The following is a 25122-nucleotide window of genomic DNA, read 5'->3' as shown; positions in this document are numbered from 1 at the left end:
CATGTTTTACTTAGTAACGTTGCAGAACATACATGGTACAAGTTTGTGTCGATTGCATGGAAAAGGAAATAATCGATTGCAAATTATATGGTAAGAACCTGGTAATACCATGGAAACAAACGAGGGTTCCTTTTACGGTACAGTTTCAGCTTACTTGGTAAATTGTCATGTTTTACTTAGTAACGTGAAAGAACGTATATGGTATAAGTTCCAGTTTACTGCATGGACTGGAATGTATCTATCACAAATTATATGGTAATAACGTGGTAACACCATGGAAACAAACTTCGTACCCAGTATTTAAGAAGATGTACCATGACACTAGAGGAAAACTGTTCCTGCGGAGGTTGTTACCAGGTAAGTAATTCCATAGTTTCTAAGGTAAATCTAATAAACCCTTTCTAAATGGGTGTAGCTATTAATAATAACTATGTAAGAAAAAGTAATTTAAAGTGCTATGCTAATTTCTAGATAGTACATCATTAAACCTGTGCTGTTACCAACATAAACCTTGAATAACTACAAGTGTAACTTGAATCGATAGGTGTTTCTAAGAATTGGTGGCCTAAATTCCTAGGAAGTAAACAATAATATCTGAGTTATTACCAACCTAAAACAGTTACAACTACACGGTACTTAGTTGAGTTGATGGGTAATAGTGGAGGTTTTATTTAGTACGTCAGCTGTAATTCCTCTGTATACCTTCTTATTACCAGTGGTAATTACCTAGTAATACACTATGATTTACCATATATTTACGGGGTAATTACTCTGTATTTACCTTATTTTTACCAGTGTTAATTACCCAGTAATACACAATGATTTACCATATATTTACCGGGTAAATACCTAGTAATTAGGGGACTGTAAAAGAAAGGGTTACCACGATCGGTTCATCTCTCCCCCCGATAAGAACAAGAGTACGAACTGTTGGGGAGAGCTTGTCTTACGCGCTGCCTCCCAGACAGCGTGTTTGACCGCTGGGCGTTTAGGCCCACGATTCCCCACTGGGACCAGAGAGGGAGCTTTTGTTCCTTAAGTTAATAACTTGAGACACTACATATTTCTGCTCTAACCCATTCTCAGCAGGGGCCTGGTGGTCACACTCTGTGGAGGAGTGAGTGTTATTGTGGAGGAGTTAGTTTTACTTCCAAAGACCTGAATCAGATCAAGGTAGGCATGTTCCAAAAGCCTGACTTGGCTCAGAATGGGACTCCGGTTTTTACCCCTGCTGGAGAGACTTTTATTCTGACAGGATAGTAGTGGTCGGGCTACCCTGTTAGAATAAAAGTCCCTCCAGCAGGGATGAGCTCACCCTGTGAGCCCGCCTGAGTTATTAACCTGTTTCCAGGGAGATGATGACCGGAACCCAGCCTATTGTCTGGAAGTTATTAGGAGAGCCAACCAGGGGTAGCACAGGGAGTGGCTGCATACCTCCACACACACACAAAAATACAGAAACGCACGCACATACACACAAACATACACACACACACACACACACACACACACACACACACACACACACACAATATCTTTACTAGGGCCCAACAGGGCCAGATGTTGCACACTCTTCCCTTCATTTTTTTTCTCCTCAAAACAGGTGAATGACCTCAGTAGAGCGAGTCATGGAAACAGTGAGTTAAATGTCAGAGGCAGAGCTCCCAGAGTTATATGGAGGATGACTGCAGACTCCCCTGTTCCCTTCCTTTTTGCAGAGCAGATAATGATGCATCATGACAACATAGACATGACTGTTTTTTGTTTGTTCTGTTAGATTCAACTCTAGCTATGCAGTCAACATATAACATTTTATATTCTGGTCAGCAAGGTCAAATCTATAGCATACAGGAAACCCCACTATGAGTTCACAATGAAGACATATTGAAAGGGCAAACAGAGATTATGTTATGCAGTACTGGCCTGTATAACATATAATATGGAATAAAAGACACACATTGTGGTAATGAGAGCAAAGGGCTATGGTTTCACCTTTTGTAGTCCACCTTGATCTCATTATCAATTCCCAATTTCACACAAAAGACTATGAAACTGAATATGAATGAGTGAACTCTATGTGTGTATATCTGCAGGATATATACAATATCTAGTCATCATAATGTAACGCTGTGTTGCAAATACCCAACAAGAGCGATATCACAAAATATCACAATCACAAACAATGCACCACTATCAATATCTATCACTATTGTAGCTCGCTGTGGTTAAAACAACTCAAATACTTTAATGAATTCAACAGGAATCATAATACATTTTCTCTGAGAGAATCGATTCTTAGAAAAACAGGACATTTTGCCTCAACAAACCCTTGGAGTAATAACCCCATGAACCAACAACAACAATAAGTCAACATGTATGGATCGAGCATTGACATTGAGATGTTTTGATCAACTATGACACAGTGGAGTATTGGTTTGAAGAGGGTCAGAGAGAAAGAAGGACAGAACGATTTCCTCAAGACAAAAATTATCTTGAGTGATGCAACATGTGAAGCTTGCGCTGCATGAGAGGATAAATCAACCCACTGCTCTGTCTCCTAACTAACACAGTGTTGAGGGATTAACGGATCCAGGGCTACAACTAAACGTGAAAAAAAAAACGGCATGAATTGCTAAATTGAGAGACTTGCATTGGAGCAAAATCCGTGGCCATATCACGGAAATTGGCGTGTTTCCGTGAGGATTCCACAGATTTTGAGTTAAGCGTCCGTGGTCATTTCACGGATTCCTGTGAGACCAGGATGGGTGTTTCAGTGTGTGTGTGTATGTGTGCTTCCAGTGTTCATGAATAATGAGGTTAAGAAATAAGAAGAGGAGGAATTGTTTAGGGACCTTGTTGATGTTGTTCAACTCCTAATCTTATTTAACTCTCTTTGCTGAGAGGTTGCTCAGCGGTAACACAGCTGGCTCTCTTACATGCAGACTAGTCATACAGAAGCACGCAAATCTACATTTCCACCCACACACAAGCATGTATATAAACAGACATACACACACACACACACACACACACAAACACACTATAGACAATTACGGCAAGCTCAACGTCATCTTCTTCTCCTACATTGAAAGGCGTTGATGGACATTTGCTGCTGCACACAAACAGACAGTGGGGACGATGGGGACGGCAGGATGAGGCATCAAGTAAAAACATGTGAGTCTGAGGACGACAAAGCCTTGAGGTGCAACAATTACACATCAGAAAGAAAGAAGGAATCTGTCATGTTTATAGCTTCTCCTATCTACTCAGCTTAGCTGATGCCAGTCAAACCACTGTCTCTTCTCTCCTTTCATCAGGAGCAGAAGCTGAAGCCGGTTTAAGGATAGACTCTGGCTGCATGCACACAAACACACACACACACACACAAACACACACACACACACACACACATGCACTGACACACACACACAAACAACGACACACACACACACACGCACACAAACTTACACAAACACACACACATACACACAAATACACACACACGCTAACATGCACAGGCAGAGACATGCCCGCACACACAAAAACACACACACACAAACACACACACACACACACATACACACACACAAACACACACACACACACACACACACTTAGATGCACACACAGAGACCCTGTTCACACAGCTAAGATCTTTGTGTAAAAACGCGGAAGTCTTGCAGGTTTGAGAGAAGTAGACTGAGGGCAACAGAGTCAGAGCATGACCAGAAGGACACAGAGTTTTCAGTGCATAGAAACGCACCCTTCTCACCCAGGTTCCAGGGTGAAAAAGTGAAAAATGCCCCCGCCCCCTGCGTTTTCGTTTTAGATTCATGAGAACCCCAGCTACACAAACAATGACGTCATCGCCCCACCCACCAGGTGGGCAACGTTAGATTTCCGTCTAATTTGTTTTGTTTGATTCTATTTGTATTATTTTTGTAGCTTTAAATACAGCCCTTTGGTAAATATAATTACTAACTGTACGCTAAAAAGTATTTTCTGCAATGTTTAACAACTGCTGTTGTTGTTCTTCGGTTTCTTCATCATCGACCGTATCTTTGCATACAGCACGCAGGCTTGATGATCATGCTCTGCCTCCTCTGCTTTTCTTTTTGGTGGAGTTCTGTTGCAGAAACAGCGCCACATATAGGCCTAGAATATGTACTACAGTGTTTCTACAGCTAGATGCGTCTTTGCAATAACTCCAACATTAAGGAGAAATTCCTGCCACGCTGCCAAGGAAAACGGGGGAAAAGATTGTTTTCGTAGGTGTGGACAGGGCCTTACTCGTACACACAGAACATACTCACACAAAGACCCACACACAAACACCCGAAAAATATAGAAATTCAAGACATTTATTCAGATTGTGCTCAGCTGATTCCAATTCTCTTCAACGTGTAAATATTTACCATTGTACTTTAAAAAAAAAAACTTCATCAAAAAGATGAAGAATTTCATCTTTTGACATCACAGACGAGTTGGTCAGAAAAGCTGAATGATGTAGATCATCATCATCATCTGATCCCTCTAGCCCTGGCTGTGTGTTTATGTGTGATGTAACATTTTTTTAAAGAATAAGAGTGGACTGAAGATCTTGTGCTTTCCTCACCATGGCCTGAACACACGAGGATAAAGTCTCCTGAGCCTTACAGGCAACACAATCTCCTGGAGTGCTACACATGTATGGCTGCTACCTACATGCTACCTAAAATAAGGAATATACCAGAAAACAACACCCAACCACTTATCTATACAGACACCAGGAACACAAAGCTGATTGGATCTATTTCATGTGTGTGACAAAGAAGTGTTCCAAAAGGCTGACTTGGGCTTTTTAACCACACATTCCACACCACACCACAGCAAAACACAACCGAGCACATCACAACACAAAGACCCGGCCACACCACAAATAAAGAAAGCACTATCAGCTACATTTTGCCCCCTCCGTGGAACCTGTTTGTGTGCATTATATATATTTATTATGTAACACTTCATGTGTTTTTTATGAATCGACAAACAGATGTGATCAAAATGTGATTACTCTAGTTCCGTGAACATTTTCTGCTCAGATACATCCACAGTTCTAGTGCACAGGCTCAAACCTGTCAACAGATGATGGACAACACTTACATTGGCCTTGCTGGACAGGGCGAAGGTGGCCCTGCTGGAGAAGCGAGCCGTACCAGGGCAGTCGCCGATGCCCGGAGCACTGGTCCCCATGGAGGTCACTCTGGGGCCCGGTGGGGGGCAGACGGGCTCTGGGTATGACGAGGAGCCAGGTGGCAGGGAGCCGGTCGGGCCCCGGGGACACATGCTGCCCTGGAATGGGAACTGGACCTGACCCTTCCTGTGGACCGCCTCTGTTACCTCCTGGTGGGGGTCCAGCCCAATGTCACCGTGATGACTCCTATGGTTGTGGTGGTTCAGGCTGGGGTTACCAGTGTTGTTGCTGTAATGGCTGATGTTGGTGTAGATGTCGGACCAGGCGGAGGTGGTGTTGGAGACACCTTGATGCTCATACGTCATCCCAGACAGCAGCTCCACCTGTCGTGCGAGGGCGTCCAGCTGGGCCCGCAGCTGCTGGTTCTCCTGCTGGAGCTGGGCCACTGCCCGGCCCAGCGGGGCGCCCGCCGCCTCCTCAAGACGCTGCTCTACGTCAAGCTTGAAGGCCCTCACGTCCCCGTGGATCTCACGGATGGCGCCCCGCAGGGTGTCCTCGTAGCGGGCCAGCGCGGCGCACACTGTCTCCCCGGCCTCCGGGGCAGGGGGAGGAGGAGGCGTGGAGAGGTGGAGGGCTGTTCCCACGTCCTCCATGGCTGCTGGTGGCGCAGCAACGACAGAGACCAGGACCCTAGGCATGGGCCCTGCTGGGGCTCCTTGTACAGGTGAGAGGTCCGGGGCCCTTGTGGTAGAGGAGCAGCAGGGGGGGGGGGGGGGGGGTCAGAGGTTTCTCTCGTTCTCCTTTCCTTTTAAGGCAGCTGTCGGCTCCGCGATGATTCAGAGGGACAGGAAAGAGGCAAGTCTTCGCTTTCTAGGCACAGCTCCTTTATCTCTCTCTCTCACTCTCTCTCTATCTCCCTCTTTATCTAGCTCTCCCCTCAGGTGGAAGTATGTGGCTTGTGGCTTGCAAATACCAATCAGTCTTGACATATCTCAACACATAGTCCAAGTAGAGTCCTCGGTAGAGTCCTGTTACCAAGGATAAACAAACCAAAAAATGATCAGGAAAATCAGTTAGAAAATACTTGATTAGTTTGTGCTTTTCTCCAGATAGCGGGATCTAAAACAAACATCCTGATAATCGTTCAGAAATGGATTCAACAAACCGCTAAAAACTGCATTTACAAAACACACAAGCAGATTGAAGGCATCGAAGCTGAGCAACATTTAACAACAGCATTGCTGAGGGAAGTGAATCCAAGGAGCGAGTGGGAGAGAGGAAAGACAGAATATGTGTTTGAGGCCAGCTTGGCTTTGAGGTGCCATAAAACAAATGGGAGGTGAGGTCATCTGAACTGCGTCACACAGCTGCCAAATGCACACTCCCATGCCTCACTGTCTATGAATGTATGGGCCAAATTTGTGATGATACATATGTGTGTGTGTGTGTGTGTGTGCTTGTCTGTGTGTTTGTCGGTGTGGGTTTGTATGTGTGTGCGTGTGTGTTTGTCTGTGTTAGATTTTGTGTGTGTGTGTGTTTGTGTGTGTGTGTGTGTGTGTGCCTGTGTTTGTCCATGCATGTCTATGTTTGTCTAAATATGTGGGAAAGAGTGAATTTGTTTGTTTAAGTGTATGTGTTTATGTGAGCATGCATGCGTGCATGGATGCCTGTGTGCGTGTGTGTGTGTGTGTGTGTGTGTGTGTGTGTGTGTGTTTTTACACACGCACCCATGCAATAATTCCTACCCGGCTCTGTAGAACTCCCCAGGTTTCCTTCTCGCAAGTGTGTGTGAGAGGTTGTGTGTGAGAGAGAGAGTGTGTGTGTGTGTGTGTGTGTGTGTGTGTGTGTGTGTGTGCGTGCGTGCGTGCGTGCGTGCGTGCGTGCGTGCGTGCGTGCGTGCGTGTGTGTGTGTGTGTATGAGCTCTGCTCTATTCTGTACAGCCAGCTATCTGGTTTGAACTTTTCCTTCCACTCTGAAGTCAATATCTCCTCCTCCTCTTTCTGGACAGGCGGAGAGAGGGAGAGGGGGAGGAGACAGATGAGGAGCGGGAGGAGCAACATGAGGAGGAGGAGGAGGAGGAGAGAGAGAGAGGAAGAAGAAGAGGCCTGGAGCTGGAGGGGGTGGGGGCTCTCCAAAGTGTTGTAAGGAGGAGTTGTTTATGCAGCCATTCTCTTCACCTCCCCCAGCTGTTCTCTCTCTTTTACTACGACTAAACTGTAGGTATGTCAGTCAGCCACGCCCACCCCAAGCTCTGTTACAGCAGGGTGACACTCGCTCTTGCTATCCAAGCTCTGTTAAAGCAGGGTGACTCTCGCTCTTGCTTGCTCTCTCTCTCTCTGTGTCTCTCTCGCTTACTTTCATTTCATCAGACCAATGAATTGCCCAGGTTATCAATAATATATCAGGACAAAATGTTTTTGCCCACTCTGTTTTATCTGTAACCTATACATCTATTTGTTTTTCCTCACTCAGTTAATTATTTTTGCAATGTACAGACACAGATGGACACACCAATCTGTACTACAGCTGGCCACTCAGTAACTGAGACTCTCTTCTCTCTCTCTCTCTCTCTCTCTCTCTCTCTCTCTCTCTCTCTCTCTCTCTCTCTCTCTCTCTCTTGTCTTTGTTTTTTCAGCCATGTTGTCTCAGCACAAGAAAACATTCATTTTCCCCCTTTACTTTCCTTCAATCCGCCCCCAACACTGCTATCTCTCTCTCTCCCTCTCTCTCCCCCTGCCTCTCTCTCTTTCCATTCTCCACAGCTTAAGCTCTATCTTATTGTGGTTGAGAGAGCGTGAGGCCCTCAGGGGTATCTCGACCGGTGATAAGGACACACTGGGGCCTATCTTGCACCGAGTGCAATTGACTTTCTACATCAACGTATGTATTGTTGCTAGTTTTCACCCGATACAAACCCGCACAAACATGGAAACGATTTGCCTGAGGTTAGTTTTATGATGTATATAATATTATGAATATAGATATTATGATGATGATATGGATTGTGTATAAACAATAATAAACTTGAGCAAAGTAGGCTATATCCCATCTTGTTTTAGGATAAATGATAACATTGGTTAAATTGTTTGGGAAAGAACAGCTGATACAGCGGTAATAAGTTGTACTTCAATCAATGCATCTGCAAACACCGTACAGCAAACACATATTTTCTTGACACAGACATCGTGTACAAGCCCATAACTTTTAGGATTGATGAGTATTTGATCGTGTGAAAACATTGTTTCACCGCGAGTGAGCATTGGTGAAAATGAAGTGCACTGAGGTGTATTAAAAATATATTTCCAAAGTACACAATTCATTCCAAGTACATTTTTCAGAAATATACCTCATGTCAAGTATATTTTAGGCAGACTTTTGGAAAAGTATACTTCTTCTGAGATCTATTTAAGTTCAATTTAAGTGTGCTTGAAATAAATATACCAACACTAATGTACTTAAAGTGTGGTTTCAGTATACATCTTAAAAGTATACTAAACTGATATTTTTCAAAGTTTATTTAGAATATATTTCAGGTAGTGTATTTCAGTGAGGATGTCATCAAGCTCAACTTTGATATACTGAAAATAAGTACACAACCCCTGTAACATTTGGAGTATGATTTCAGTATATTTCTTGAAAGTGTACTTCACTGATCTTTTTTGAAGTTTATTTAGAATATATTTCAGATAGAAGAAGTGTATTTCGGTCACGATGTCATCAAGTACAACTTTAGTCTATCTTTTGTCGTTTCTATGTCAGATGCAGACATGGCGAGTGGTGTTGCACCTGTGATTAACAGTATTGAGTTTCTGTTAAAAAAAACATTTGAGAGGTTAAAATGGGAAGAGAAGTTAGAAATCAAACAACTTGGCCCAGACAGACCAGACATACACATTATCCTGTAGTGAATTATCCTATGTTGTTAAGTGTTGTTCTATACACTGTTGTAGGCATATCGTTTACTGTCTTGGTTGTTCAGGGATCGCTGTCCCTTTAAATGTTAGGAACGTCTCATGACATAAAGCCCCATGCGAGATTCGTTTTACTTGCAGCGCGTTTTGACTTCCTGTTATGAAATAAACGAGTCACGCATTTGTGTGCTGAACGTGAGAAATTGTCTATTTCCATTTAATGCAATTTCCACACTGGTGATTCTGACGTAAGTCTGCTGGACGTATCCAGAGACGCGACACGACCATGACCGCGAACGCTGTAACTCTCAAACTCCCCGAATTCTGGGAATCATCGGCGTTGGCATGGTTCGCCCAGACCGAAGCGCAGTTTGCGTTGCGGGAGATCACCACTGATACAACAAAGTACTATTACGTTGTGTCAGCTCTCGGAAATTCAACAGCATCCAGAGTGGTGAGCCTCCTTAAAAATCGTCCGGCAAGGGAGAAGTTTACGGCACTCAAAGCCCACCTGTTGAAGACGTTTGAACTGTCGGACGCTGAGAGAGCCAGCAGGCTTTTCTCACTTCAAGGACTCTGTGACAGCAAACCGTCTGAGCTCATGGACCATATGCTGGATCTCATGGTTGAACATGAACCCGATTGTCTTTTCGTTCAGCTTTTCCTTCGTCAGCTGCCTTCCCAAGTGAGAGCCCATGTGCCCGCGTTTTTTCCCGCGCACATCGCTCCTGTGACACTGGACGACTCCATGCTTATCACTGCCACCACTTCTCGTCGGCAGCAGTCTTCTGACCCCTAGCAGTCTTCAGGCATGTGTTTTTACCATGCAAAGATTGGACCGAAGGCTCTTAAATGCCGTCTGCCATGCAGTTTCGGCGGGTTGGGAAACGCCAGGGCCGGCGCTCGGTAATGGCCATGAGCGACGGCCGCGCTGGTAGGCTGCTTTTCATCCGCGACAGCATTTTCAGACGGCAGGGACGCGGGAAGTGGGGGTGCTTAGGGTGCTGCAGCACCCCCCCCCCCCCCCCCCAGCCCCTGGCTGTAACTGCAAGTGAGAAAGTTTTCTGAACAAATCAATACTTTTTTTTTTTCAGAGTATAATTTTATCATACAACATGATTTTTCATTAATTTATTGTCATCCACCCTTTTTATGATATTTATCATATTATCATTTCATTTTATTTGGCGCCGGCAACAATGGTGCTATTGCTAGCCCCCGCCCTCCGGTCGAGCCTAATATCGACTGCGCCGGCAACAATGATGCTAACCCCCCTCCGGTCGATCCTTATATCTTGGCTTTGGCTAACGTGCAACTGCCGGCAGTCGCAACAACTAGTTATTCTGTTGGTGAAGAGCCCTGCCAGCCAAAGGAGTTTCACTTCCCAGCCAGGCGATCGGCAAGTGAGGACTTTAGCCGGTCATTTAAGGTTGGTTGGTTTGGCCAGTGGACGTGGCTACACTACGTGAGGGAAACCGACACCGCGTTATGCTTCGTGTGCTGCACTGCAATAGAGAAAAAGCTTGTCAGGGCAGACGGGATAATTAATGCTGGCCACTTCATTAAAGGAGGGTTTGGCAATTGGCGGGTGGCAGGTGAAAAGTTTCAGGAGCATGAAAAATCTCGTTTCCATACAGAAGCCATAAGCAAGCTGGCGGCATTGACAAGGACCCCAATTAATGCGTGTGGCGCCCCCAAGCGTGTCTAGCTTTTAGTGTGGAGTGCGCTCCCGAATTCTTCTGATGGCGAGAAATATCTCTCTCTAAGGTTAGTTAATGCACTAATAGTAATTCACTAAATATATTAAAATTTCTTAAATTAAATTAAACTTTTACATGAACCTCACTATTTTAACCTTGTTAAATAGCTAGTCACATTACCAGTGTAATAAACAACAAATTAAATATTATATAAATCAGTATCCTTTAAATGAGACTACTGTAAACTTGTAAACCAATACTTTCTATCAACACATCAGTATCAAAATACCCAATGACATACACAATATCCAAGAGAAATACGTTTGAACTATTTACTGAAAATTAGTCACACACATACACATACAGTGGGGCAAAAAAGTATTTAGTCAGCCACCAATTGTGCAAGTTCTCCCACTTAAAAAGATGAGAGGCCTGTAATTTTCATCATAGGTATACCTCAGCTATGAGAGACAAAATGAAAAAAAAAATCTAGAAAATCACATTGTCTGATTTTTAAAGAATTTATTTGCAAATTATGGTGGAAAATAAGTATTTGGTCAATGACAAAAAGGTCATCTCAATACTTTGTTACATGCCCTTTGTTGGCAATGACAGAGGTCAAACGTTTTCTGTAAGTCTTTACAAGGTCTTCACACACTGCTGCTGGTATTTTGGCCCATTCCTCCATGCAGATCTCCTCTAGAGCAGTGATGTTTTTGGGCCTTCGCTGGGCAACACAGACTTTCAACTCCCTCCAAAGATTTTCTATGGGGCTGAGATCTGGAGACTGTCTAGGCCACTCCAGGACCTTGAAATGCTTCTTACGAAGCCACTCCTTCGTTGCCCGGGCGGTGTGTTTGGGGTCAGTGTCATGCTGAAAGACCCAGCCATGTTTCATCTTCAGTGCCCTTGCTGATGGAAGGAGGTTTTCACTCAAAATCTCACGATACATGGCCCCATTCATTCTTTCCGTCACACGGATCAGACGTCCTGGTCCCTTGGCAGAAAAACAGCCCCAAAGCATGATGTTTCCACCCCCATGCTTCACTGTAGGTAGGGTGTTCTTTGGATGCAACTCAGCATTATTTCTCCTCCAAACACGACGAGTTGAGTTTTTACCAAAAAGTTCTATTTTGGTTTCATCTGACCATATGACATTCTCCCAATCCTGTTCTGGATCATCCAAATGCTCTCTAGCAAACTTCAAACGGGCCCGGACATGCACTGGCTTTAGCAGGGGGACACGTCTGGCACTGCAGGATTTGAGTCCCTGGCGGCATAGTGTGTTAGTGATGGTAGCCTTTGTTACTTTGGTCCCAGCTCTCTGGAGGTCATTCACTAGGTCCCCCCGTGTGGTTCTGGGATTTTTGTTCACCGTTCTTGTGATCATTTTGACCCCACAGGGTGAGATCTTGCTTGGAGCCCCAGATCGAGGGAGATTATCAGTGGTCATGTATGTATTCCATTTCCTAATAATTGCTCCCACAGTTGATTTCTTCACACCAAGCTGCTAACCTATTGCAGATTCAGACTTCCCAGCCTGGTGCAGGTCTACAATTGTGTTTCTGGTGTCCTTTGACAGCTCTTTGGTCTTGGCCATAGTGGAGTTTGGAGTGTGACTGTTTGAGGTTGTGGACAGGTGTCTTTTATACTGATAAGGAGTTCAAACAGGTTCCATTAATACAGGAAACGAGTGGAGGACAGAGGAGCCTCTTAAAGAAGAAGTTACAGGTCTGTGACAGCCAGAAATCTTGCTGGTTTTGTAGGTGACCAAATACTTATTTTCCACCATAATTTTCAAATACATTCTTAAAAATTCAGACAATGTGATTTTCTGGATTTTTTTTTCATTTTGTCTCTCATAGCTGAGGTTTACCTATGATGAAAATTACAGGCCTCTCTCGTCTTTTTAAGTGGGAGAACTTGCACAATTGGTGGCTGACTAAATACTTTTTTGCCCCACAGTATATATCACACAAAATAGTAACAAAACTTAAGTTCATAGATAGACAAAAGAAAACAATACAACATGTGGATTTTCCATCACACTCTACACCCTACCATCAAGAGTAAGATCTGACCATGGTGGTGAAAACATCCTTGTGGCTTCATTGAAGCATCTAGTTCAAGGGCTTGAACACAGAGGTTTCATAACCGGACGATCAGTTCACAATCAGAGAATTGAAAGCCTTTGGCGTGATTTATTTTTGCATGTGTTGCAGCGCTTTTACCTTATGTTCTACTCCTTAGAGGATTCAGAGGTTCTAAACCCAGATAATGATGTCCACAGACTATCACTGCATATTGTTTATCTTCCGGAGATTCAAAAAAGACTGGAGCAGTTTAGACTGGCCTGGAACCTCCATCCGTTAAGAACAGAAAATAATCGCACACCAACTCAACTCTGGAAAGAGGGCATGCTCAGAAATATTGCCACAGACAGCACAGCTGTCAACAATGTGTTTGGGGAAAATCCCTACAGCGACCAAAACATTGAGGCCATCCTAGCGCAGTACGGAATTCAAACACTGCCTACACTTGATGAGGAAGAGTTCCGAGCTGTAAGGGTAGAGCCACCTCAACTCATCCTCACTCAGCAACAACAGACATCTGTGCACAATGCAATCCAACACATTTCTGATCTGAAGATAAAATATCAGGCTTGCTGTACCGCAATTGTCAGTATTTTGCAAACTGATCAGGTATAGTCCAATTCCAAGCCCAGAGACAACATTTTATTGGTTGCATATATTATCCAGGACGTAGCTAATGCCGGGTGCGATAGATTTGTGGGTGCCAGTCAAGACATTGGCTGTAGCAACAAGTGTTCTTCTGTTGTTTTGTCATATTTGCCATATTGTAGGCCTATTGTTGGTTGACAAGCTCCGACACAACCAGCCTGACTCTTTGTTTACCTTGTCTGTATTTAGGCTACTCTGTGTAGGGGGATGGGCTGTATAGTTGTTTTACTCCTCCCATTGTGATTGGTCAACATTGTACAATATATATTGAACAATATATATTTGATGTCAAACCAATTTGCATGTCCTGCCCACAGGTGCCCAAGAGGCTGGCATCATGCATGGTCATGCATCGTCATCAAAACAAACGGAACACATGTATATTATTGCACACGCTTGATCTAAAGCAGTGGTTTTCAAACTGTGAGACGCGCCTCCCCTGGGGGGCGCCAGAGTTCTTCAGGGGGGGCGCGACGTGAGAAAAAAAAAACAGAAAAAGTAACAGAAAAAACACAGTGCGTCTTCACAGCGAAGACGCGCTGTGTTCGAAATCGTTCCCTATTCACTCACTCACTATTCCCTATATAGTGTTTATGATATAGTGCACTATATAGGGAACGAACAAACGAGAATTCGGACACTACGCTGAACATTTCTAAACGTCTTTTGCGTCAGTAAATGCGCCGGGTATTTGTGTGACGCAGACAGATGCGCCCACATCATGTAAACAAACCGGGCACCCACGAGGATAGCTGGAGGTTGTATTGATGTTGAATGTTACATTTCCTTGATCATTCCTTGATTATATTTTCTATGTTGAATCCCAAATAAATTGTTGACATTTCTAAACGAAAGCCGGAGACTCCATCATTAAATGTACACGTTTTCGTTATTATTCAGCTTCTTCTCCTCCGGAAAAACACAGACTGCATTGCACTGTGGTATACGGGAGTAACACGTAGGGAACATTGTATGTTCACTCAAATTTTGGGTATTTTAAGTCTACTTTATAGCCTGTGAAATTTACCACTGAGAATTCGAACACCACTACAAAATGGTGAGCACCCTATATAGTGCACTATATCCGTGATGGGGAACGATTTCGAACACAGCTCCGGAAATTCATTGCTCCCACTAAAGTTGAGGTGAGCTAAAAAGGAGGCTTAACTGGCAGTTTACAGATTAAGATGTTCAAATGTATTTCAAAAACGTTAAGCAAAAACATGCTTAGATAAAGATGTTAAAATGTGTTTAAAAACGCACAAAGATGTTTAGAATGTTTCAAAAATGTTTAAAATGTTTCAAAAAAATATGATCAGAGATGTTTAAAATGTGATCAAATGTTTAAAATGTGTAAAATAATTAAAAGATCTTCAAAACACAGGGATTTAGAAAAAAAAATTGGCGGGGGGGCTCAGCTGAAATTTGTTCTCTGAGGGGGGGCTCACTCTCTCATACTTTGAAAACCCCTGATCTAAAGTGATAAAGTCTTCTTTTGTTAATCTGAGTTTTGATCAAAAGTCAATTTTTGTGTGAGAATGTATCTATTCTGCCTAGAAGCCATTTATTCTTATGGTTCTTATGTCTCTATTAGGCTTTCTGCTATTGGGAGGCTGATTTAAAGGATTTGTTCAATTATAGGCCCGCACTGTAGCACTGACCACTTTATTTAGAGTGCAGCAAGTGGGGATGACCACAGTGAAGAGAACAAAAAGTGCCACAGAGGCTGTAATAGAATTGTATGATCATATGTAAATGACGTACCCGGATACGTCGTGACGGAACGGGGGGCATGCGCGGGCGGACCGAAAGTAAAGACGTTGATTTAACTTGGACTCATGTGTGGACGTCTTTTATTATAAGTAACCAAATACTTTACATGGTGTCAGAAGTGGTCCGAGCCGACGATGCCGAAGTTTAATCCGCCGGACAGTTTCTGCTTCGAGAGGCCTGCAGAATGGAGCGATTGGAAGAAACGCTTCATGCGGTACAGAACGGCTACGAAGCTGGATCAAGAGGACGGAGGGGTACAGGTCAGCACCCTTATCTACGCCTTAGGCGGGGAAGCAGAGAATATATTCGGGTCATTCCGTTTTGTTGAGGAAGATGACGGAGAGGATTTTGATGTAGTAATGGGCAAATTTGATGCTTACTTTATACCGAAACGGAATGTCATCCAAGAGAGGGCTTGCTTTTACCAACGTGTGCAGCGTGCAGGGGAGAGGGTGGAGATTTTTATTCGCGCCCTTTATGAACTTTCTGAGCATTGCGAATTCGGAGTTACTCGTGAAGAGAACATTAGGGACCGAATTGTGGTGGGTATCAGGGACAAAGAACTCTCCCGAAAACTGCAGCTTATCTCAAATCTCACGTTAGAGATGACAGTTCAGGAGGCTCGTCAACAGGAGGAAGTGGGAGCTCAGGTTAGCCAGCAAGGCGAGGCCGCTGCATGTGCTGTAGAGGAGGTCGCGCGGGGCTTTAGCAAATTCAAAATGGACGAACGGAGGTATAACGAAACGGACCAACAAAACAGACGCAGCGAACGGGGAAAGACATGTAACAGATGTGGGAAAATGACGCACAAGATTCAAGAACATTGTCCTGCAATTAAGTCCGCATGCAACAAGTGCAAGAAGATTGGGCACTGGGGAAGAATGTGCAAAAGTAAAATGGCAGTGGATGAAGTCAGCGAGCATGAAGAAAATGCAGCTTACTTTCTAGGCTCAGTAAAATGCACATCCTCTAGCAGTGGCGGGCAATGGACAGTAAAGTTGAATATCTGCCACACGCCAGTTAGTTTCAAAATAGCCACTGGAGCGGATGTGTGCATTATGAGTGAAGAGACTTTCAAGAGTCTCAGCCAAGCGACTAAACTACACCCAGCAAAAGCCATGCTGTGTAGTCCAGGTGGGCGATTGAACTGTATTGGCCAATTCACAGCAAACGTGTGGCACAAGGACAAAAAGTACTCATTCAGAGTCTACGTTGTTGGAGGAGAGAGTGTGAGCAACCTGCTTAGCAGAGAAGTGGCACAGACAATGGGGCTCGTGAAGAGAATTTGTGAGGTCCGTGGCGCCGGAGGAGAGTTCGGCCTGCTAAAAACACAGCCGGTGCAAATAGTGCTCCAGGAGGATGCCCAACCCTATGCTGTCCACACTGCCCGCAGAGTCCCCATTCCCCTCATGAAGTCTGTCAAGCTGGAGCTGGACAGAATGGAGACCAAAGGCGTCATAGAAAAGGTGACGGAGCCCACGGAGTGGTGTGCTCCCATGGTGCCCGCTCCCAAGAAATCAGGACAGGTGCGGATCTGCGTTGACCTACGAAAATTAAACAAGGCCGTTAAGAGAGAGAGGTTTGTTTTGCCGACAACAGATGAGATCACTGAGCTGAGTGGGTCCACGGTGTTCTCCTCATTAGACGCGGCAGCAGGGTTCTGGCAGATACCGCTAAACAAGGCTAGTCAGAGACTGACAACCTTTATCACACCATTTGCCAGGTACTGTTTCAAACGACTCCCATTTGGGATATCTAGCGCACCCGAAAATTTTCAGAGAAAGATGGAGGAAACGCTGGAAGGCCTACCAGGGAACGCTGTTTACATGGACGACATCATAGTGCATGGAAAAGATATGGCCCAGCACGACGAACGTCTACGGCAGGTCATGGAGCGCCTGGAGACAGCTGGGCTGAAGCTAAATGAAGAAAAGTGTGCCTTGAGACAGCGAAGACTAAATTTTTTGGGTCACGTGATAGACGCAGATGGCACACGTCCTGACCCAGCCAAGGTCTCCGCTATAAACGACCTGACTCCACCCACTAATGTCCACGAGCTGAAGAGAGTCCTCGGGATGGTGAATTATTTAGGTAAATACATCCCGAACCTAGCTGCTGTGGGGCAGCCCATGTACGAATTACTGAAGTCCAAATCCGCGTGGACATGGGGCCCAGTACAGCAGTCAGCATTCCAATCCATCAAAGAACTTCTTACAACCCCACCCACTCTGGCGTTTTATGATGTCAACAAACCCACTGCTGTCTCTGCAGATGCCAGCAGCTATGGAATAGGGGGCGTGCTGATGCAACTGCACAGTGAGGGCTGGAAACCTGTAGCCTATTGTTCACGGCGTCTGAGTGGGGCGGAAACCAGGTACGCTCAGATAGAAAAAGAGTGCCTGGCGAGCGTCTGGACCTGTGAGCGGTTTGGGAAATACTTACATGGCCTAGAGGGGTTCAGGCTGATCACAGATCACAAACCGTTAGTCCCGCTAATGAACTCCAAAGACCTAGATACTGTCCCCATCCGCTGCCAGAGGCTCCTGATGCGGCTGATGAGGTTCAACCCTACAGCGGAATATGTACCAGGGAAAACCCTCGTCACGGCAGACGCGTTGTCCAGGAGCCCAGTAGGAGATGTGCAGGATGGAGGCGACACCAATGTTGATGTGGAGTGCTACGTAGCATCCATCATCAACAACATGCCGGCTACAGAGGGGAGAATGGACAGTATCAGAGCTGCCACAGTTGTTGATGACACACTACAAGCTGTGGCCAGATACATACAGTCCGGGTGGCCTGATCACGTAGGTAAGACACACCCAACGGTTAGAGAGTTCTTCCCCATGAGAAACGAGCTGTCAGTTCACCAGGGCCTGGTGATTAGAGGCAATAGGATAGTAATCCCAGAGACATTGAGAGCAGATGTGTTAGAACGTATCCATGATGGTCATCAGGGACTGACTAAATGCCGAGACAGAGCTAACTCTGCCGTCTGGTGGCCGGGTATATCAGCTCACATCAAGCAGAAAGTTCTAGCCTGCCAGCCTTGTCAGGAACAAAGAAGAGCTCAGTCCAAAGAGCCTTTGATTTCCACACCGCTCCCGGACAGGCCATGGAAAAGAATCGGCATGGACTTATGTGAGTACAACAAACAGAACTATTTAGTTATCTCTGACTACTATTCACGGTTTATTGAGATTCTCCATATACCCACCACCACTACCGTCCAAGTAGTCACAAAACTGAAAGCTACTTTTGCCCGCTATGGGGTGGCAGACGAAGTGGTCAGTGACAATGGCCCACAGTTTTCTAGTGAGGAGTTCAAGCAACTGGCCCGTGAATTAGACTTCACACACATCACATCGAGCCCACACCATCCTCAAGGCAACGGGCACGCCGAAAGAGCGGTGCAAATAGCAAAAGGGATCCTGAGACAAAAGGACCCTCTCCTGGCACTTATGTGCTACAGATCTACTCCGTGCAGCAGCACTGGGGTAAGCCCAGCAGAACTCTTAATGGGCCGCAAGATTCGAACCACTCTGCCTACCCTTGACCGCAACCTACAACCCAGACGGCCTAACAAGCAGAGTATTGCAGCCAAGGACGCATCAGAGAAGAGGAAACAAACCTACTACTACAACCAACGCCACGGAGTGAAGAACCTTCCAACACTAAGGGCAGGGGACCACGTCCTCACCAGACTGGACCATCAAAAGTCCTGGGTCACTCCAGCTGTGGTGACTGGCGAGAGCGTCACACCGAGATCCTACCTTGTGGAGACGGAGCAGGGAGCCAGACTTCGCCGCAACCGTCGCCATCTTCAGGTGGTGCCCAGCGTGAGATCTACACCATCAGGTACACTGGGGCCTCAACCAGAGCAGCCGTCCAGTGACCCAGGGAGAAGCACTACAATGGTTGACACCAGCACGGGCGCAGTTGCTGATGGCCTGACTCAGACCAGGTCAGGCAGGGTCAGTAGACCAGTTCAGAGACTGGACCTGTGAGCGGTCGTGTCATCTGGACACTTGGAAAAAGGAAAAGAGTTCCAGTAATGTCTATCATACTGTGCACTGTGATACACGAGATTGGTAATATTGCATTGAGTTCAAACAATGAAAAGTGTTTCATCTTTAATTTGAAAAGAGTTCCAGAAATGTCTATCATACCGTGTCGGAATGTATTGGTTGGTTTTACATTGAGTTCCAGAAGGCCGTACACATTTTCCTGGTTTGATAATAGAATTAACAGAATAGTACTTTAATAAGCCTTAAGTGATGTTCCTAGCCAATGTTGATAATTTCAGTGTTAAGATCGTAAGAATCTCAAGGGGAAGATGTAATAGAATTGTATGATCATATGTAAATGACGTACCCGGATACGTCGTGACGGAACGGGGGGCATGCGCGGGCGGACCGAAAGTAAAGACGTTGATTTAACTTGGACTCATGTGTGGACGTCTTTTATTATAAGTAACCAAATACTTTACAGAGGCAATGAGCACTTGTAAGACTTCAACATAGAAAATATTTAAAAGTGCATGAAATTGGACATAGCGTATTAAAGGGTAATTCCGGTGTAAAATGGATTTGGGATATGTTTTGTATGATAACGAGTTGAAACGTTCGTTTTGGAGCACAAAAACCGCATATAGATGCTTTCTTCAGTTGGCTGTTTTTAGCCGATTCTATCAAAAAGCTATAAACTTGGAACGATGGGGGCACTGGTTATGGTAAAAACTAAATCGCTATTTTAAACTATTTTAAAAGTAGCCCAACATTTCTTTGGTAGTATAAGTCTTAAACCACATTTATAGCTTCTTTTTTTTTTAAACCACTTAAAAGGCTAAAAGTAGCCCAACATTTCTTTGGTAGTATAAGTCTTAACATATAAAACGAGGCATTGAGAACTTTGTAAGTGTACAGATTGTTTATTAAAAATGACATTTTATACACACAATACCATCAGTAGATCACCCGTCGACGCCATTTTGATTTTAAGACTCGTAAATCTACACAAGTAGATTGACGAACACAGAGCTTGCGTGTTGCTGACGGATGTCACAATCTCTGTGTTCGTCAATCTACCTATTGACTCGTTACCATATAAAACATATCCCAAATCCAGTGGTCGAGTTGTAAAAAAAAAGCCGGGGGGGATGGTGGATTTTAACTTTTAGGTGCTCATTTGTGCTGATGACAGAGCATATGGTGGGAGACCAACGGTGTGATAATAATAATAATTTTTATTATTACTATTAATTTATTATTATTATATATTTTTTGGGATAAAATAGTCTTCGCTCTTATTTTATCCCCAAAAACGCAGCTGATCGGACGCATCACACGATTTGGAGGTCCATCAGCAGGTCCATCTGACGCATTCTGCCTAGCAGGTAGAATGCGTCAGATGGAGGAGCCTTTATAGGGCTCTTTATAATGCCATTTTCAGGGATAGATATTTTAACTTGACTGTATCAACAGGCCCGAATAAGGCCGTTACTAAATCCCAATCCCAATGCCTAATATAATACAGAAAACGGTCAGATAAAGCCGGGACTCTGCATCATCTCTGCCACTACTAAAGGCAAACCATCCCATTCAGCGACCGCCACCAGATCGACTTGTGCTCGTCTGATTAGGAGAGTGCCCCAGGGGTCCCGTGCGTCATAGCGCACAGGCCGCGAACGCGAACCGCGTCTGTGGTGGTCAATACAGCAGTATACCAGAATGATTTTAAGCATAGCTCTAGTCACGCTATGATACTGTCATACTTCAGAATGTAAAAGACTTCAACATATGGGTTGTCGGGGTGCCGGATTCAAATATCCACTGTGAATGCTCCATACTGACCCTGGCTTGCTCTCTCTCTCTCTCTCTCTCGCCCTACGGGCTACCGCTCGTAGGCTTATCTATGTAAAATAAGGGTCAACAGATTATTTCTCTATTTTAGCAGAGACGGGCGCGTCTGGCGAATAAAAGAAAAAGACGAGACTGGTGAGCTTAATAGTGTTGCGTTGCAGCCGACGCGCAGACTGTATAAAAGGCTGCTCTAATGTGATCGAACTGACCGGCTGGTTTGAACAAATTTGATCGTCTTTTTGACATTTTATCAGTTTACTCCTTGCCGCTCATGATTCAAACCGCATATGAAAACACAGCAGCACAAATGACGTACGCAAAATTCCTACACTCCGCTGTGTCTCTCTTTCTCACTCCTCCGAAATCCAATTTTAAATGCATCTTAAATAGGCAAATTTCAATGGGGTATTAAGATTAAATACACAGGTATTAAATATTAGACACATTTGATTAATATTTTCATAGTGACACATGAGGTGCCGAATTGGCCTGATCCAATGAAATAGGTTGCGGTCCCAACGTGAGAGGTGCCGGATATTGTTCATATTTCTTGCTAGCAATATTTAAAAAAAAAACCATGGTCATGCTATAGCCTATAATTTATAATTTCCCATTGGAAAAAAAGCCAGTGGGGCGGCCAGCTGTCTTGTGCTCGTGGCCTCCTGCCGTGCGCAGCGGCAGGAGGCCATTTCCCTGCGGTACGTTTGAGTAGGCCAGTAGAGGTAAGCTATACTATTGCCTTACTCGTGGTTTCTGGCACTGTGGCCAGGTGCCAAGTCTTGCTGGAAAAGGAAATTGTCATCTCCATAAAGCTTGTCAGCAGACAGAAGCATGACGTGCTCTAAAATCTTCTGGTAGACGGCTGTGTGGTGACTTTGGACTCGATAACAGTGGATCAACAGTAGTAGATGACCTACCTCAAATCATCACTGATCCAAAGGAAATGTTCAAGGTCTCAGTCTAGAGGACGAGTGGAGAGGCACACCATCCAAGTTGCTTGAAGACCATGTCAAGTTTCAGTCAGTGATGAAATAATTTTGATAGCATTCCTGCCACGCCGCATTGAAGCAGGAATTAATGCAAAAGGGGCCCACAGCAAGTACATATGTATGATACTTTCTAGAGGGCCGACATTTCTGTATTGAAAATCTTTGATTTCATGTAATGGGTTTTCACAAGCTGTAAACCGTAATCAAAATTATAACAAAGGCTTGAAATATCTCACTTTGCATGTAATGAGTCTATTAGTTTCACCTTTTAAGCTGAATTACTATAAATTAAGTTTTGCACAATATTCACATTTTTCGAGCATATGAAACGAATGGGGGAGCATGGATCCGGGGTGGAGGTTTATAAGTCCATGGGTGGAGGTGCCCGACAGTGGAGGTCTGCAGTCAGACTCTTGTTGGTGTCCGCCAACTAGTGGAGGGGAGTATGAGATTCAACACTATTCGGAAAAAAAAGTGTTTTATTCAGTAACTCGTCTTGCCAAAATATTGAAAGTATTCAAAGCAACACTAGAGCTAAATAAAAAAAATGTAAAACCTGAATAAAATATATTTTCAAAATGAAACACATTTTAAATAAATGCAATTAAACATAAAAGCAAAAAACGACAAAATGAATTTAAGTTAACTGAAACTTTGAACTAGACGTGCAATTGAAGGCAGGTCATGCAGTAGCATTAAACATCAAACAAGATAGCCTGCAATTCAGAATCAACCAACGTTTCCCTATGTGAGAGTATGCATGAGTGAGTGTATGAGTAAGAGTGTATGAGTGTGTGAGAGCGTATGAGTGTGAGAGAGCATGCAAATCTTAAAGACTACTCTAAGACAGCAGTTAAATTCAAAAAACATGGTAACATTATGCAAGACCAAAAGTCGGCGCTTGCAATATTCCTGCCATCATATGTTTAAAACATTCATAAGAAGAGTGCAGCGGCAGGCGTAGTATAACAATACACGTGTTTGCTTCAGGGAAGATTCGGTTCTCTTCATGAATGAACTGTGTTTGAGGAGGGTGTGGAAATCCCAGTGGAAGGACTTTAGAGGCTCCAAACGAAAATTCCAAAACCCTCTCAAGGGTGACTGGACTGCATTCTCCTTCTGTAACACAAGAAAGTGGTGAGAAACAGTGATTAAGTGATGCCTTTCACACCTTGATGGAATTGGAGAAAAGTTCATTTAAAATAAATAAAATGTTTTCACATACAACATTGTAACTGGTAGAATAACTAGTATTTACATTTACATTTAGCAGACGCTTTTATCCAAAACGACTTACATTAAGTGCATTTGTTACAATAAGTACATTTGTCATAAGAAGTGAAACAATATATCGCTGTCGGTACAGTAAAGACGTTCATAGAACCAAGTGCAAGTATTACAATCGCTAGGCTAACCCATTCCCCGTGTAAAGCAGCGATAGCAGCTACTGTAGATGCTACACAATTAAGTAGCTTGAATAAGTGCAATGTACAAGTGCCAGGAGGTACAACATTCAATGGTGGCTGTGCATTGGTTTCTATGCAGAGTCGAGATGAACTCTGAACAGGTGAGTATACCTTCTATGTCAATCAACCAGTCACGCCAGAAGCAGATTGTTGTATTTTCTCGGTTTCGCCGGTTGCTGCCCTGCACTGAGAAGTCAGGAACAAATAACTTGTGCAGGTCCTTCGCCTGAAGGGGAATTTCCTCATTGACAAAGAAATGGAAGAACACTGCCGGATTCGCCCTCATCTCTTTGAGTTATCCAAGGGTTTTTAACCCATCAGCAAACCAATGAAAACATGTGACTAGTGTGAGTTGTCCTGGGCTATTGACAGTTTAATTTTTCATACAGATAAGTGAGGCAATTACTTACTGGTCCAGGGCAGTTGCCAATCTGCCGTTGACAAAGAAGTCAGCAGCTGACTAGACATGGGAGTCCTTCCCTTCCAGGCCTGACAAATGTCTCAAGGCACCTATAATGCTGAGACTATCTGCTGCCTCTGTAATTGCGTCGTTTGCCTCTCTGACTGTTGTTGCATCCTGTATCTAAAAAGAAAAGACAGAAAGACGAATAGAAAGAAAGACAATAAAAAAAAGACAGAATGAAAGATAGTGAGTGGCACATAAAGACAAGGATAATTAAAATGTGCAGGAGTCTGCAATCCAAAATTGGCTTATAAGGACTGAGAAAGAGTTCCCCATATAAATTAGGTGTCAATAGTTGTAGAGTATGAAAGGAAGCGCTTCATAAATAGAAAGTTAATAGAAAGCAACTGGAGGGCTGTGTCACAGTAGACTGTACATTCAATGTATAACACCTTTCTCCTGCTTACTTTCATCAACTGCTCCCTAAAAGTATGGTCGCCAACTTCATCGACCGTGACCGTTTCCATTCCACAGATTTGCCGGAAAAGCCTTTGAGAAGAAATGTGGACCAACTTCTCCATGAATGAGCACACAGCTATCATTTTCCCCACCCAGGTGTACAGTTTACTCTGTAAAGCTAAAATGAAAACAAAACACAATAAATCAAGACAGGAGAAATAAGGGAGTGCAATAATTTTTAAATGGGTTTCCGTGTATACATTTCTAGAATTCTGCCAGTTGAATGAAGACAGCCCTAAGAATTTGGGCTTCCTTACCTTGAGTATCAAGACGCAACTGCCGGTCTTTCTCATGTCCATCAAAGATGTTTGATTGGTGGACGGCCCTCATCAACAGCCTTAGGTGCTCTCTGGTCGGGCCGCCTTCATCAACTGCCCCTTCACCATTGTCATCTTCATCCACAAAGACAACATCCAGTTTTGCTTCAGGGTCGAAGGACTTCCGTTTAAACGCCCGCAGGCTACATTGTAAAACATTGTCCCAGCACACATTTATTTGGTTGCTTGTTGGAGGCGGTCATCTACTTTGCTGACCGGTTTTTTCAATATGGTCTGTAGATCAATCCTGCAACCAAAGAAGTTCATACAT

At 44.1% G+C, this 25122-nt stretch overlaps 1 protein-coding gene and 1 long non-coding RNA gene across 2 annotated transcripts in view; both read right to left on the bottom strand.

Moving 5' to 3' along the window:
• smtnl (smoothelin, like) overlaps positions 1-5875 on the bottom strand; it is a 36665-nt gene extending 30790 nt beyond the window's left edge. Inside the window, exon 1 of the mRNA XM_079733388.1 lies at positions 5140-5875. Within this exon, the coding sequence (XP_079589514.1) occupies positions 5140-5868 (729 nt within the window). The 5' untranslated portion in view covers positions 5869-5875. The remainder of the gene's footprint in view (positions 1-5139) is intronic.
• Positions 5876-22865: 16990 nt separating this feature from the next.
• On the bottom strand, positions 22866-25052 carry LOC307072190. Its single transcript, XR_013811666.1, has 4 exons — positions 24792-25052; positions 24483-24652; positions 24023-24195; positions 22866-23265 (listed from the first exon to the last, which is right to left on the bottom strand). It is a non-coding gene; the product is annotated as an uncharacterized lncRNA (long non-coding RNA).
• Between the last annotated feature and the right edge of the window lie 70 nt (positions 25053-25122).

Source organism: Pollachius pollachius, assembly GCF_949987615.1.
Source record: "Pollachius pollachius genome assembly, chromosome: 3".
In the NCBI taxonomy this organism is placed as follows: domain Eukaryota; kingdom Metazoa; phylum Chordata; class Actinopteri; order Gadiformes; family Gadidae; genus Pollachius; species Pollachius pollachius.
The sequence above is the reverse complement of the archived record's forward strand: the minus strand, read 5'-3'. Positions and strand labels throughout refer to the sequence as shown.